This window comes from Coturnix japonica, chromosome 13, assembly GCF_054131305.1.
Source record: "Coturnix japonica strain WE chromosome 13, WE-NBRP24, whole genome shotgun sequence".
Classification (NCBI taxonomy): domain Eukaryota; kingdom Metazoa; phylum Chordata; class Aves; order Galliformes; family Phasianidae; genus Coturnix; species Coturnix japonica.
This window is the reverse complement of record NC_140675.1, coordinates 7,942,792-7,959,226: the sequence shown is the minus strand read 5'-3', so window position 1 is coordinate 7,959,226 and position 16,435 is coordinate 7,942,792. Positions and strand designations below refer to the sequence as shown.

Below are 16,435 nucleotides of genomic sequence, written 5' to 3'. Positions count from 1 at the left end.
TGCATATTGTAAAACTAACGTTTGTAGACTAATGGAATATTAGAAATGCATATGTCTGAAGAAGAGAGAGAAGACATTTCAACTAATACAACACAGTCTAAGCTAGGGAAACCTATTTCAGAACATATCTGTGCTGATTTTATTAGCACTGATCAGCCTACTCTTGTATTTAATAATTGTGAATGACACAGTGTATTGCATAACGTTGTTGTGGTGGATTCTAGAGAAGGGGAAAAAAACACTGTTTAAAACAAGTTATGAGAATAGACTGAGGAACAAGAAACTCACTGAGATGGGTATCCTAATAGATCTTTTGTTCCAGTGGCCCTGTCTATTGTAGAAGGGGCCTGTAAGATACTGTCTTGTTGCGAGTACCTTTGGTTTTTGGCTTAGATAGCAGGGGCAGCAATGGGGTTGCCACTGAGGTCAGCAGAGACATGCTGAGAGGGAGGATGTATGAGTTTAGCTGTAGCCCTGCTAAAGTTAAGCTAACAGCTAAAATGACCAAGGAGATTTAAAGCAATCCTATTTTGAAGAGGAAACTACTGTCACACAGTGGAATAGAGGTAGTGGTTCTGTGGAGGTACTTAGAAAGGAGCATGCTGTGAGTATAGCCTTGGACTCCCCTTTCATCTTCCCTAGAAAGATGGGAATAGAACAAGGGGAAGTCCTCTAAACATCACGTTAAAGGAGTCATGAAAACCACAAAAAGACCAACACCTCAAGAACAGGCAAGTGCCTGAAATAAATAAACTGACTGAGGTAACTGTGCTGCAGTGATACAAAGAGGAACTGTAAGGCCCAAGAGAATACACAGATCTGTCATTTGCTTGTTTAGAGCAATTGTTCATTTGTTTATATCAAGAATTATCTGTCTTCTGATGTCAGAGCAGTCCTGATTCCTTTGTTACCGAAGGAAAGAGTCCAAATGTTTTTGTTAATTCCATTTTTATTGGTGGTGTTTTGACATTTTGCATTTTACTTATATAAGATGTAGTTACTATCTCTGTTTGGTATTTTGAGTAGCATTTTAAACTGCAACTTAACTCTTATCTGTTCTTTGATAATCCATCTCTTGGGTTAGATGTTAAGATTTCATTTGTCATATCCGTACTTTTTAAGGTGCTGCTTGCATAAAAACTCATAATTAAAGAACTTTCTTTTTAACTTGCTTTTTCAAAGTGGTAATCTACACTTGCCTTCAAAAAGGATGCATTTGCAACTCCTCTAAAGTTTGGGACACTTGTATGATATGATAAAAAACTGATTAATTTAAAAATCCAGAATATGGTTATGCTACATTTTCCACATTTTGTTCATATGTAATTTAGAGAGTAATTTTCCCCTTCTAAATAGATAAAATAGAAGAAAATCAATGCCCTTCTGATGGAAATGCCCCGCTAGACCTGCTGTTTGCAAACAGGGAAGGTCTGGTGGGAGATGTGGAGGTTGGAGGCTGCCTTGGACAGAGTGACGATGAAATTATAAATTTCTCAATTCATGGTGGAGCTTGGAGGGGGAATAGTAAAACTGCTACCTTGGACTTCTGGAGGGCGGACTTTGAATTGTTCAAGAGACTAGTAGGGGCAGTCCCCTGGCATTTGGTCTTAGCGAACGAAGGGGTCCAAGAGAGCTGGTTGCTCTTCAAGAAGGGCGCAGGAGCAGGCGGTCCCCCTGAGCTGCAAAATGAGCCGGCGGGGAAGAAGACCGGCGTGGATGAATAGGGAGCTGTTCTTAAGGTTACAGGAGAAGAAGAGAATCTACCACCTGTGGAAGGAGGGAAGAGCAACTCAGAATGACTACAAAGAGGCTGTTAAGATGTGTAGAGGGAAAATCAGAGAGGCAAAAGCCCAGCTTGAATCTAAGCTGGCTGCTGGGGTAAAAACAAACAAGAAACTCTTTTACAAATACATCAACTGTAAGAGGAGGACAAAGGGGAATCTCCATTCTTTACTGGACGAGGCTGGGAATGTGATCACAGAGGATAAGGAAAAGGCAGAGGTTCTGAATGCCTTCTTTACGTCTGTCTTTAAAAGTCATTTAAAATGTCTTTAAAAGTCTTGGTTGTTCCCAGGGCTCCCCACTCTCTGACTTGGTAGTCTCAGCTGGGGAGCAGACTGAACCCCCTGTGATTCTTGAAGAAGCGGTCAGGGAATTACTACTCCAACTGGACTGCCACAAGTCCATGGGTCTGGATGAGATTCACCCAAGAATGCTGAAGGAACTGGTGGAGGTGATCGTTGAGCCGCTTTCCCTTATCTTTCAGCGCTCCCTGTTAATGGGTGAGGTCCCGGAAGACTGGAGGCTTGCCAACATGACTCCCATTTACAAGAAAGGTTGTAAGGAGGATCCGGGGAACTACAGGCCTGTTAGCCTGACCTCGGTGCCTGGGAAGGTAATGGAACGGATTGTCTTAAGGGAGATCACACGGCAGGTGTGGGATGACCAGGAGATCAGACCTAGCCAGCATGGGTTCGTGAAAGGCAGGTCCTGCTTGACCAGTCTGATCTCCTTCTATGATCCTGTGACCCGTCTGATAGATGAAGGAAAGGCTGTTGATGTGCTCTACTTAGACTTCAGCAAAGCCTTCAACACTGTCTCCCATGCTATTCTCCTGCAAAAGCTGGCAGCCCGTGGCTTGGATGAGTACACTCTCGGCTGGGTAAGGAGCTGGCTGGAGGGCCGGGCCCAGAGAGTGGTGGTAAATGGAGTTAAATGCAGTTGGAGACCAGTCATGAGTGGTGTTCCCCAGGGGTCAGTGCTGGGACCTGTCCTCTTCAACATCTTTATTGATGACTTGGATGAGGGCATTGAGTGCGCTCTCAGTAAGTTCACGGATGACACCAAATTGGCAGGGAGTGTCGATCTGCCTGAGGGTAGAGAGGCCCTGCAGAGGGATCTGGATAGGCTGGAGAACTGGACTGAAGCCAATGGGACGAGGTTCAACAAGACCAAATGCTGGGTTCTGCACTTTGGCCACAACAACCCCAGGCAGCGCTATAGGCTTGGGGCGGAGTGGCTGGAGGACTGTGTTGAGGAAATGGATCTGGGGGTACTGATTGATGCTTGGCTGAACATGAGCCAACAGTGTGCCCGGGTGGCCAAGAAGGCCAACAGCATCCTGGCTTGCATCAAAAACAATGTTACTAGCAGTAACAGGGAGGTAATTGTCCCCCGTACTCGGCATTGGTGTGGCCGCACCTCGAGTACTGTGTTCAGTTTTGGGCCCCTCACTGCAAGAAAGACATTGTGGCCCTGGAACGTGTTCAGAGGAGGACTACAAAGCTGGTGAGGGGTCTGGAGCACAGGCCTTACTAGGAGCAGCTGATGGAGCTGGGATTGTTCAGCCTGGAGAAGAGGAGGCTCAGGGAAGACCTTATAGCTCTCTATAACTTCCTGAAGGGAGGTTGTAGTGAGCTGGGTTTGGCCTCTTCTCTCGTGTAATCAGTGATAGAACTAGAGGGAATGGTTTTAAGCTGTGCTATGGGAGATTCAGGCTGGACATTAGGAAGTATTACTTCTCGGAAAGGGTGTTCAGGCATTGGAATGCACTGCCCAGGGAGGTGGTGGAGTCACCGACCATGGGAGTGTTAAAGAAACATTTGGATGAGGTGTTGAGGAATAAGATTTAGCTGGGAAGTATTGGTTATGGTTGAATTAGATGATCTTCTAGGTCTTTTCCAACCTTGATAATTCTGTGATTCTGTGAAAATCAAGGCCCTTCTGATGGCTGATATGCATAGGCAACAAAAGAAACCTAAATCTGTAGGTTATGTTACCCTCCCCTTGCTCTTGTCCAGTGGTTTCTTGCCCTACCTTATATCCCTTCTCCCCATTGGAGCCATCTCTAGCTCACCAATTTCAAAGGTAAATTCAGTTGATGCACCATTTCTCTGGGGAAAGGTTCTCTGCCATATTGGTTGGGAACTCAATCAATTCTCAAAGGAATTAAGTTTGAGAATGGCATAAGGTCAGAAGGTGAGGATTCATGACAGAAGCTGGAATTTTCACACTACACAATCAAGGGATTGGGAAATTGTCAGAAGTCAGCTTGGAACTTTACCCTAACAGTGCCTGCCCTGGCTGTCAGTTGAGCAAGGCCTTGCAGAGGCAGAGAGCTCTTAGGTCGGGGCAAGCAGGCAGTGGGGATGTGAATGTGTTCTCAGTCACAGTTAGGAATCCTGTTTGCCAGACTTAAAGTCACGTTAGGTTAAACTTGCTACTAGACATTTGGTTATGTTCACCCACGTTGTTTTTCCTGTAGCAAACCATGACACAGTAATGTCTATGCCAAGATTTGTGAAAGTGGTAGGCAAACAGTACTGAGAACAAACAGACCGAGAAGGAGGTTTAGTGGCAGCAACAACAGAAGCACCACTTGCTGGGGCTGCAGCACTTCCACCCTATGGTGTAGACCCTTGTGCCACACAGATGACTGAAAGGGACTTCTCATTAAATGACCGGAGATAAAGTTCTCTGGAATGCAGTGTCTTTGTAGCAGGCTGGCAGCCATTCTCTCTGTGAATTTATGATGATAGCTTTGATTGTTAAACAAAAAAAAAGTCCATTTATCTGTCACGGGGTTATCCCTAGATGGAAGTCCGTGACAGGGAGGCACAGGCCACAGGAAAACAAAACAAAACAAACAAAAAAAAGAAAGAGACAGAGAAAAGGGGATTTAAAAAAACAAAACAAAAAAAGGAAGGCTCTTTGCCACAGGACCCACCTGGCCCCAGGCCACGCAATTCAGGAGAGAGAGAAAAGGCCGGAGAGCCAGCAGATTGTTCTAACAAAGAGAAAACACAATGGCAACTATCTGAAGAGGAACAGAATTTACTAAATGTAACCAAATCAAACTGAACAAGAGAGATGAGTACCCAAAGTACCTCTACCACAACCACAAGTCCCTCTATTACCACTTATTTATATTCCATATCAGTTCAGTTGTTGCCTTTCGCATTCGGGTCATCCCTGTTTTGGCCTTGCAACACATCCTTGAGGAGTCAGAAGTCAGCTCTCTTTCCGAATAGACCCATGCACATGCCTGACTCCAATGGCATATTTTGCCCCTTCCATTGGAGTCTCCTTAAGGTCCTTTTGGCTGGAATAGACATTTGCTGTTGGATCAGTGATTCCTCTCAGGTTTCTGTGGCTGCTGAACATACTGCAGCAGGATACCTTCTCCTTCAGGTTGGTACCAGAGCTCCAAGTCCTTGGCCAGCTGGTTCCTAAAGATGGTAGGGCTATTTTTGAATCCCTGAGGCAAAGCTGTCCAAGTTAGCTGTCCCACTCAAAGGCAAAGAACCTCTGGCTTTCAGGTTGTGAGGGGGGATGCAGAAAAATTCATCCTTGAGATTCAAAACTGTAAACCAAGACAAATATACCTCAGGTTAGTTACTAAGGCATATGAATTAGCCACTAGGGGATATAAATCCTGCGTTATCTGATTTATGGCTATTAATCTATATTTCCCATCCAATTTCTGGATTGGGAGGATGAGGGTATTATAAAATTATCGATGATAGACCTGATTCCTTCCCTATCCTGATCTCTAAGTGGATATTTTTTAGTCCTTATTGGGGTAGCCTGTTGATCACAATGGGGAGGGCCATTTTTGCCCTCCTTGGAGTGTCTGTTACCCATACCTCAAAACTAAAGTGCTTATTTCTGGGGGTATCTTGTTTTCCTTTTTGTTCCCATGATTTGCACAAACCCCAGCAACCTGATAAATATTTCACCCTGTACCTTGAGCTGCAACCTTCCTTTCTCAAAGCTGATTTCTGTTCCCATTCATTCCAATAAATCTCTAATAATAAAGGTTTAGGAAAATACGGCAAGTATAAAAATTGATGTATTCCCCATGGGGTACCCAATCTGATTTTCATGGGTTTTGTGAAGAATGCCTTCTCAATATGGCCAGTCACTCCAGTAACCTGTATGTAATCAGAACTTAAAGGTAAAAGAAACTCATTTAGTACTGAATATGTTGTTCCAGTATCCACCAAAAATTGCCTTTTAGGTTGCTTTTCCTTAGCTTAAAGTTAACCAAGGGATCTGCTAAGGAAGACTGCCCTGGTTCCTGTCAGTCCTCTGATAAGGAGGCCAGGTTGATGTTTCGCTGAAGCTTTCTGTTATTTTTCAGAGGACAGTTCCTCTGCCAGTGTCCGTATGTTATGGTTTTGTAATTTGGTTGGTGTTGGTATTCCACATCAGAACACCATGCCTAATAATGGGAGTAAAGGGGACAAGTTTTTTTTCTGTGGACTGCCTTAAATGGGCATGTGGGGAGTGGCACCGGAGGGGAAGTGGGGAAGGGGAGGGGTACGGGGTTGCTGGCCCAGCTCCCTGCGAGGAGACAACGCGATCGGAGCTTCCCGCCTTCCACAGCTCCATCGGTGAGATTGGGGACTTGGTATTCTCTTTGTTGAAACTCTCTTGTTGTTTAGCGTTATTAGGTTATTAAACTGCCGTTTGTTCTCAGATCACCTTTTTTTCTCCTTCATTTTTTGTTAGACCCAATCACAATCTCCCTTCCCTTCCCTTCTCCCGAAACGCACGTGGCCGCGCCGCGCCATGCCGTACAGCGCCGCTAGAGAGAAGGGGGGAACTTTTGTTCCTGCTCCCCCGGGTTTGTTCCCACTGTCCCGGAGTGAGCTCTAGAGAGAACTCCGTGACATTTTTGGTGGAGAATGCGGGCAATGCTCTGGACAATGTTTTGGGCAGTAATTAGGTGGCTTTTTTCAGCAGCCCTGTATGTAGGACTGACGGTCCTTATGTTCCTGTGGTCCTGGCTTCAGAACATCCTGTTGGTGGGGATATGGGTAGATATATTAAGCTGACGGCTGGCAGGGATAGAGATACATGCCTGGCTCCCTTCCAGACTAAGGAACATCACAGACACTGTGCTTGAACTGGCTCACGAATGCTCTGAATTCCTTAAGTATGACTGGGGTGTCAAATTGGATACTGTGTTGTTAGTCTCTCTAATTGTAGTAGTTTACTATGAAGTGCAGAGAGACTCGGGAAAAGGGCCAGAAGCATCCGGACCCCCGGTATCAGGTAATCTCACCCCTGAACACCAGAGGGACCTTGGGAAATCAATAGAACTTTTGAATGAGGGATTAAAAGAACTGGTGAGTGAGGGTGGGAGATCAGGGGGATCTCAGAACGAACGGCTTATGAAGAAGATAGAGAGTCTCGAGAATGAGATCCAAACCCTAAGGGGAAGGTGCCAAGTCAATCCCAGCCAACCACAGGAAGCACCAGCATCACTGTCAGTTGCCCCAGTGGAAGGTCAGAGATGGGAACGTGTGTCCTCACGTCTGGAATGGAAGGAGGAAGTAGAGGAAGATCCTGACGAGGGACCCTCCCCAAAACCACCGAGAAAGGCAACTCAGAAGACTAACAGACACGGAGAGGATAGTGATGATGAGGGAAAAGTCACCGCTTCCTCTATTCGTAAACCTCTGAAAATTACTGAAATCCAAGGCACAAGAAGGGAGTTTGCCCGACTCCCAGGTGAACACCTTGTCACTTGGCTGCTCCGGTGTTGGGACAGTGGGGCCGCCTGCATGTCCCTAAGCTGCAATGAGGCTTGTCAATTAGGAAACATTGCTCGAGACTCATCTATGGATAGAGGGATCAGCAGATGTCTTGATGGAGTCGCCACTCTCTGGGAGAGGATGCTATCAGCTGTAAAGGCAACCTGTCTTCTCAAAAGTGATTTGGAGCCTGTACTGGAAAAATGGAATACAGCTGAGGAAGGTATCCAGTACCTGAGAGAAATGACTGTGGCAGAAATGCTGTTCGATCCCACGTTTGTCCCTGGGGACCCAGAGGATGGCCATGACCCAGAAAAGGTGAGCAGTACTCCGGAAATATGCAAGAAACTCATACGGTCAGCACCAGGGAAGTATTCCAGTATACTATTTCCTAGTTTCATAGTTTCGTTCGGGTTGGAAGGGACCTTAGAGATCATCGAGTCCAGCCCCCGGGATTCGAGCCTCTGTGTAGCAGAGCGGCACTTCTACCACTTGCGCCACAGGGGGGATTCGAACTCCGGGCCCCAGTGTTGCAAGGCGGCATCTTTAACCACTGCGCCACCGGGGCACACATTAACGAACACTAACAGGTATGACGAGCTGGATAGAAGACCTGCAATTTTTGAGCTCATCCTTTCACTGCAAAATACCGAAAACACACTACTGCCACACCGTGCCACTATCGCAGCCATCTGTCAAATGGTGGATAGACTGGACCGAATGGAGAGAAAACAAGACAACATGCAGAAGAACTGGTTCGCGGCAAGGAACCACAGTGAACCTGTGGCGGTCTCAGCCATCAGACGCAAACGCCCGCCTGTCCGCGTGAATGACCGCAGTGAGCCTATGTCACGTGGCGCCATGTGGAACTACCTGCGTGACCATGGAGAGGATATGAGGAAGTGGCATGACGAACCCAATTTTGCACTGCGAGCACGGGTAAGAGAATTACAAAAGAGGTCAGCCACTACTGAGGTTGCCTCTACCGCTGCAGACAACCAATAGAGGGGCCCTGCCCCCAGCCAGGGGGGGGAGAGGGATAATAGAGTGTATTGGACTGTGTGGATTCAATGGCCTGGCACATCAGAACCGCAGAAATATAAGGCACTGGTGGATACCGGTGCACAGTGCATTCTGATACCCTCAGGTTTCAAAGGGACAGAACGGATACATATACATGGGGTGACTGGAGGTTTGCAGGAACTATCTCTGTTGAAGACCGAGATAAGCCTCACTGGTAGAGACTGGCAGAAACATCGTATAGTGACTGGCCAGGGGGCTCCTTGCATACTTGGAATAGATTACCTAAGAAGGGGACATTTCAAGGACCCCAAAGGATACCGATGGGCTTTTGGAATAGCTGCTATAGAAACAGACAACATTAAGCAGTTGTCTGATTTGCCTGGCCTATCAGGGGACCCGTCTTCTGTGGGGTTACTACGGGTGGAAGAACAACAGGTACCAATTGCCACGAGAACGGTACACAGACGACAGTACCGTACTAATAGGGATTCCTTGCTCCCCATCCATAAGCTAATTCAACAACTAGAAAGTCAGGGAGTAATTAGTAAGACCCATTCACCTTTCAATAGCCCCATATGGCCAGTGCACAAAGCCAGTGGAGAATGGAGGCTGACAGTGGACTATCGTGGCCTTAATGAGGTCACACCCCCATTGAGCGCTGCAGTGCCAGGCATGTTGGAATTCCAGTATGAACTGGAATCGAAAGAGGCAAAATGGTATGCCACCATTGATATTGCCAACGCATTCTTCTCTGTCCCTTTGGCCACAGAGTGTAGGCCACAGTTTGCCTTTACTTGGAGGGGTGTTCAGTATACCTGGAACCGTTTGCCCCAGGGGTGGAAACACAGCCCGACCATCTGCCATGGGCTGATCCAAGCCACATTGGAACAGGGCGGTGCTCCAGAGCACCTGCAGTACATAGATGATATCGTGTGGGGTGATACAGCGATGGAGGTTTTTAAAAAAGGAGAACAGATAATCCAAATCCTCCTGTCTGCTGGTTTCGCTATTAAGTGAGACAAAGTGAAGGACCCTGCCCAAGAAATCCAGTTTCTAGGGGTGAAATGGCAAGATGGGCGTCGCCACATCCCAACAGACATGATCAATAAAATTACTGCAATGTCTGCGCCCACTGACAAAAAAGAGACCCAATCTTTTCTGGGAGTAGTGGGCTTTTGGAGAATGCATGTCCCAAACTACAGCCACATAGTGAGACCCCTCTATCAGGTAACACGGAAGAAGAATAATTTCTCATGCGGTCCTGAGCAGCAGCAGGCTTTTGAGCAGATAAAACAAGAAATAGCCCGTGCCGTGGCCTTGGGGCCAGTACGGACGGGACAGGATGTGAAGAACATCCTCTACACTGCTGCTGGAGAGAAAGGTCCCACCTGGAGTTTGTGGCAAAGAGCCTCAGGAGAGACCCGAGGCTGACCCTAGGATTCTGGAGTCGAGCATATAAAGGGTCTGAGGAGCGCTACACTCCGACTGAGAAGGAGATCTTAGCCGTGTATGAGGGGGTTCGGGCTGCTTCTGAAGTAGTTGGGACAGAGGTTCAGCTTCTTCTAGCACCTCGCTTGCCAGTAATAAACTGGATGTTTAAAGGACAGGTTCCCTCCACCCATCATGCTACTGATGCCACTTGGAGTAAGTGGATTTCATTAATTACTCAACGAGCTCGAATGGGAAAACTCAGCCGTCCTGGAATTCTAGAAGTGATCATGGGCTGGCCTGAGAGTAAAAAAATTGAAACACCACCTACAGAAGAGGTGTCACGCGCCAAAGAGGCTCCACCATACAATGAACTTCCGGAAAACGAAAAGTTCGCCCTATTCACTGATGGATCATGCTGCATTGTTGGGAAACATCGCAGATGGAAGGCTTCAGTGTGGAGCCCCACACGACAAGTTGCAGAGGCCACAGAAGGAAGAGGAGAATCAAGTCAATTTGCTCTGTGACACTGTATCATTCACAGAGAGCACACTGGTCTGTCTGGAGAGGGCCCCCTCCCCTTCCTTTCCTCCTGTCAGAGGCTGTGGTCTGACTGTCCTTTTGAAGTGCTGCCATCAGGGCTTTCCTGCCTTGCATATGCTCCCCTCCAGGCTATATCAATAAATGCACAGTGTATAGTCAAGTCCGTTTGAATAAGTTTTCCTTTGTGGTGATTGCTCCAGTTTATTATGTGAAGGTTTCAGGTCTGGAATTCCAAGAGCTTCTTCCTTTGCAGTGTGCTATTGATAAGCGAAAGCCTTGCCCCCATTCTACCAAATTCCTTCCAAGTGCTGCATATTCCTAGGAGTGATGCAGAGAGCAGTTCCAACCATGTGCATTTGTCTAGCAAGGACCGACAGCCAGGAAATACTTTGGGTTCCCTGCCTTGTGTTGACACAAGACAAAACTCGGGGTGCTGCCTACTAATGCCAGCATAACTTTTCTCCTAATTCAGATTAGTAGGTAAATACTATTATTAATTGACTGAATACTTTGAAATGCTTCAGGAAGAAAACTGATGATGGCAGTCCAGGTGAAGGGTTGTCTCAGATACGGTTACAGACAGCACATGTTGCAGTGCTATGGTTTGGGGGCAAACTGTTTCAAATTCTTTTAATAGCTAGGGTGTTTTTAAAAAAAAAATCTAAATCCAACACTTTGCTGTTGTGGTGCTCCCTGGCATACCAAAGTAAACTGCAGTGTGGGTTAACAGCAAGAGGATTATTTCTTTGGCAGAATAGTCTGTGGATTCTGATTATGCTGACTGAAGCCAGCTGCAGCAAATGTGCATTCTTTCTTGAAATATGCTCTTTCAGTGAGTGAAGGTAGGTTACCTTTACTCCTTTAAGGAGTACAAGATGGAGTACTTGAAGTGTTAAGGCAAACAGTGATATAAACTGCAGGAGGAAGATATGTCATTGCAGAGGTGTTGACATTCCCACCTTTGTGCTCCTGTTCACATCACACAGCTTCCAAAAACGGTAGGCCAGAATACTATGGAAAATTGTAGGCAACTGTACCAGCTCTCATTTTTTGTTTTTCCTAAGAGCCAAACTGGGCTTTACGAGCTATTAATTTATTAAGTTTTTTATCTTGGGGCAAGACTGTATTTGCAGAACCTAATATGAAGACAGCATAGTGTAGCTTGGGATTTAAAAATGTCACTGCACATAATGACAGGATAAACAGAACAGAAATGAATCTTAGTTCCATCTACCCTAATGCTTCCTAAATTACCTTTTTTACTCTGCTTCTTGACATTGTATTTTCTTCCTATTTGTCTCCAGCCAACCCTCTTAAGAAATATACATTGGCAAATAAAAATGTTCTTCATAATCATTGGAGACACTAAATATTATAGTTAGCCCTGTCTCAAAGACAATAGAGACACTGCTCTTCCTCTTTCTACCTTAATCACTGTAGGTATCTCTTATTATGAAGTTATTTTCACCTTCCACCAAGGAAAGGTTGAGCTGGTATGTAATTGCCCTAAAATAAACTCTACATAGTAGGATTTATCTGACTCTTTGGACAGAGATCTTGTTTCCCATTTTGGGCAATCTGTTTTCAGCAGTAAAGCACTGAATGTGTCTCCCTGTTGCTATAGAAATAGTATTGCATTAAATGAGGGAATCATTGCCCTGCTGTCAACAAATCTAAGTGTTAGTCTCTGGAGCTTGAATTTCACCACTGGGAAGATGTATACACAATTCTACAAATTATTTCTGCAGTTTCTGCATAAACGTCACTATACTCTGAAACTGGTATCTACATTTCCCAAAGTGATAGCAAGTGGATTAGCATTGTGTAATCTGTTTACTCATCTCTTAATTAAGCCTTCCCCCTCATCTTTTCCCCGCCTCCCTCCCACACAGAATACATTTTTGTATTTATAGATTGAAATTTCAAGTTCTTTACATAGGAAGGTGGGGAGAAAGCAGAGCAAACAGCTTTCTTGCCAGGCTCACAGAACCATGCACAGCGACGAATACCACATTTATTTATTTATTTATTTATTCGCCTAGTTCCTCCAGGTAACTCAAGATGTTACTTGCCCTGTTATTTCCCCCCCCCCCCCCCCAGGACTAATAAGAATTTTTTTGGAAGGATGGCACAGATTCACCATGCACCTACAAACCCACCTGTTTTCCTCTAGTTCCAAGAAATACCTGATTGCCATATACCTAGTATTTCTAAGTTACGCAGAAATTTTGCTCCAAAACTTTTCTATTCTGTTCATAAGTTAAAGATGTGCACTGTGGATTTCCTTCCCTTGAACTGATGCAACACGTATTAGATCTCACACCTGTCTTTAAATGTAGATGTATAGATGTGTTATTTTTCAGTATTTTTTTAAGCATCTAATTCTAGTAATAGAAATAAGGTACAAGGTATATTGGGAATAGAAAAGGAATTGAAGTCTTTACTAAAAACAGCTACCAAAGATAACTTATTTCTCAATATTAATCATAAGAATTTTGAAGGAATGTGGATAAGCATGTATTTTATCTGGTACTTTTTTTTTGACAGGAACCCCTGCAGTGCATTTCAGTTTAAAATACATATATGTAGTTACAAAACTAGAACATGGACTTGCATGCAAATGTGTAATTCTGATGTCAGAGTTCTTCTAAAATTCCTCTGATTTCTTCATTAACAAATTTAGTTGGTTTTTTGTGAAAAAGTCTCATTTTAGATGCATGTTATGTATTGTAGGACAAAATACACTTTATAAATGTGTGATTTCATAAGAAACAGCCATATTAGTGGCTTCTAAGCTTAAAGATAATTCTCTAAAGCCTCCAAAAAAGTAATAATTAAGTATATACATATATTGAAAGCTTTCTAGATTTGTTTAGTGATTGTAAGTGAATTGAACATGCTTAGAGGACTAGTTTCAGAAAATCAGAATAGTAATTCTCTACATATGTATATTACTAGAAAAACAGAGATGAGGAAAAAATAGTAAAGTACACAATTACCTTTCTTTGAAATTAATGCCATGCTTATTAGAAAATGGCCTCATCATATAAGAAGTCACCACATAACAGTAATTGCATTTTTATTGTTAAAGTAGTTCTTGTAATGAAAAAATGAATAAATTATTTTATGCAACCATAAAATATAAAACACATTTTAACCTGTTTTTTACCTTGTATAAAGCTGACTCATATCATCCAATGTGGCTGCATTTTTTTCACCAGATTGTCAGTCTATAGATGACAAGAACTGGTCTGCCAAAGCTTTTCATCCAAAACTTTGAACGTGACGTCATCTACTGCTGCGTGATCCATTAGTTCCTCTCCATAGCGTTACCTAATGAAATATTCAGAGCATGGCTGAGTAATGAAAAAAAGGAGGAGGGAAGGTGCTGTGTAAAAATTCAAAGTGAAGGTGTATTCCATATTCTATATCATTACAAATTACAAGGTAGGAGGAGATAGAATGAACAGTAAAATGTGTTTTTGTGTTTGTTTGTTTTTTTGTTTTTTGTTTTTTTCTATAGGAACTCAGTGGAGAAAGGAACAAGAGCAAGATTTAAAGAACGTTCTGAAAAACACTGACCAGGACATCCCGTTGGTATTTGTCAGTGGAAATCATGATATTGGCAATACACCAACAAGAGAAACAATAGATAATTATTGCAAGAACTGGGGAGATGACTACTTTAGCTTTTGGGTTGGAGGTGTTTTCTTTCTTGTGCTGAATTCTCAGTTGTACTTTGATTCTTCCAAATGCCCAGAGTTAAAGCAAGCTCAGGATGCATGGCTTAATGAGCAGCTGGCTGCTGCAGAACAACATAAATGCAAGCATGTAATAGTTTTTCAGCACATCCCTCTGTTTCTGAGAACACCGGATGAAGACCATGATTATTTCAACTTGGAAAAATCAGTTCGACAAGAGATAATGGAAAAGTTCCATAAAGCAGGTAATTTCTTGAATTCTCCTTTCTCTAAATTTTTGCTTCCAATTGTTAGTGGCTATAGTGCCAGGGAAAAAAAAAAAAAAAAAAAATAAAAAAAACAAAACAAACAAAAAACAAAAAAACCTTGCATGGTACTGTTTTCAAGAAGTTTGGGGCACTGCTTATAAGACTTGTTCCTCTTAGGTCAGAATTATCAAGCGAATCCAAACATCTGTCAAAAGAACCCAAAGTAGTTTAAAACTTTGAAAAGACAAATGAGTGAGAAACTTTTAAAAGAAGTAGCGCAGATTTCATTCTGCAAGTACTGGCAAATACTAGACAACCTGCTTTTTCTATTTTTTATTTTTTTAAAACTGCTTAAGGAGTGGAAGATCTGGTATTGCCATATGATAAAAATACAGATTAAAAAAAATCATTATATATATATAATATATATTTCCATAATTACCTTAGAGGCTGTTTTCTCTCACAGTAAACCAATTTTATAGCACCATCCAGATGCATTTGGTGCTAAAGAGAGTCTTGCTCTGCTAAGATCTACCCTATATTTATCTGTTCGTAATAAAGGTTGCTTCTGGGATAAAAGGCAGTTAGAACATGCTTTGAACAAGAATGTTGTAGCAAATACCTTAGCTTTGTGTGATGAAACCTGAATGCCATGGAGACAGGTACAGTGTATAGCTAGCTACCTCTTCACACTGTTCCTATTGTTTCCTGCTAATTGCTTTCGTGTTTCTGGAGTGAGCTAGTCCCTTAAAATTTCCTGCCAACCAGTCATCAATGCATCAGTGTCATTTTCTCTGTATCTATAAAAGAACACATTATTTGGATTACTGAACAATGGAAATTGCAAACGATATTGTTCCTAATTTACAATGTAATTGTTAAGCTAGAACTCATCCAAAACCAGTCTAATTTCCAAGCTCTGAATTTCTTCCTGTTTCCAATCAGTAGGGCCAAAACTCATAAATATCTGGAGGCTCTTCAGGGGATTGACATTTGAAGATTTAAGATTTACGAGACTGCTTTTTTTTTTTTTCCCCATAAGGAGATGTGCTGAGCATGCCTTATAATTTGTATTAAGATATTATAAAGATATCATTTTTGGACATAGCTTTTTGATTAAGGATTTTGGTTTTATTACAAAAAAAGGGAGATTGTATCTTTTTTATTTCACGGAATATTTTACCTCCTGCTCTCGCACTCTCCACCTCTCCCTGTGCTGCTTATCATGATGCTGTCTTGCAGAGTTTCCAACCACTTTGGCAGACCCGCGTGTAGTTATGAAACATTTCAATATATCCAATGTAATGTGTATATTTTAGGGCTTGTTGGCTTTGAAAATGCCCTGTTATTAGGGTGTGCTCTGTATGTCTGTTAATAACTCAGGAACAGACCTGGAGTTATTCCAGTTATCAAGTCTTCATGTTGATACTTTTAAGTTTACGGTATCAAACATGGAGCCGCCACACACAGAGAGAGAAAGAGAGAGTGACAGACAGGAAAGGAAGGACATTCTAAGGATTTCAGTCTTTCCATAAACAAAGCCAAATGTTTTTCTGGGGGGAAATAACAAATATTTGAAGTATGGTGGTGTTACACAGTGGCTTTAGAGGTATGCAGCTTCAGAAAACAATTGTTTAAAATTCTGAACCCAAATCTTATGTAAGTGGTTAGAAGAGAATAATTACACATTACAGAATGTTTTTGGTTAAATTATCCCCTCAATGCAAGCAGAGATAAAAGACTAGCTGTACCAGCTACATCTGGTACAAAGTACTGAATTACATTCTCACATTAGAAGTGTCCTTAACAGTTGAGGTAATTAAAGATAAATTCACGTCCTTATGATCAATATTTATTAATTGAAAATCTGGCACTTGTAAATATGTATTACTACTATGCAAAGTTAAACTATATTTGTAATCAGCATGTCTAAGTAAATTTACTAATCTCA

At 43.0% G+C, this 16,435-nt stretch overlaps 1 protein-coding gene across 6 annotated transcripts in view; it reads left to right on the top strand.

Moving 5' to 3' along the window:
• Positions 1-16,435, top strand: part of CPPED1 (calcineurin like phosphoesterase domain containing 1) — a 62,893-nt gene that overhangs the window by 33,992 nt on the left and 12,466 nt on the right. For 5 of the 6 annotated variants that reach the window (XM_085513748.1, XM_015876443.3, XM_085513749.1 and 2 more), the window contains one exon: positions 14,059-14,481. The exons of the other annotated variant lie outside the window; for it this stretch is intronic. In XM_085513748.1, coding sequence (XP_085369874.1) covers positions 14,059-14,481 — 423 coding nt within the window. The remainder of the gene's footprint in view (positions 1-14,058; positions 14,482-16,435) is intronic. 6 annotated transcript variants of the gene reach the window in all.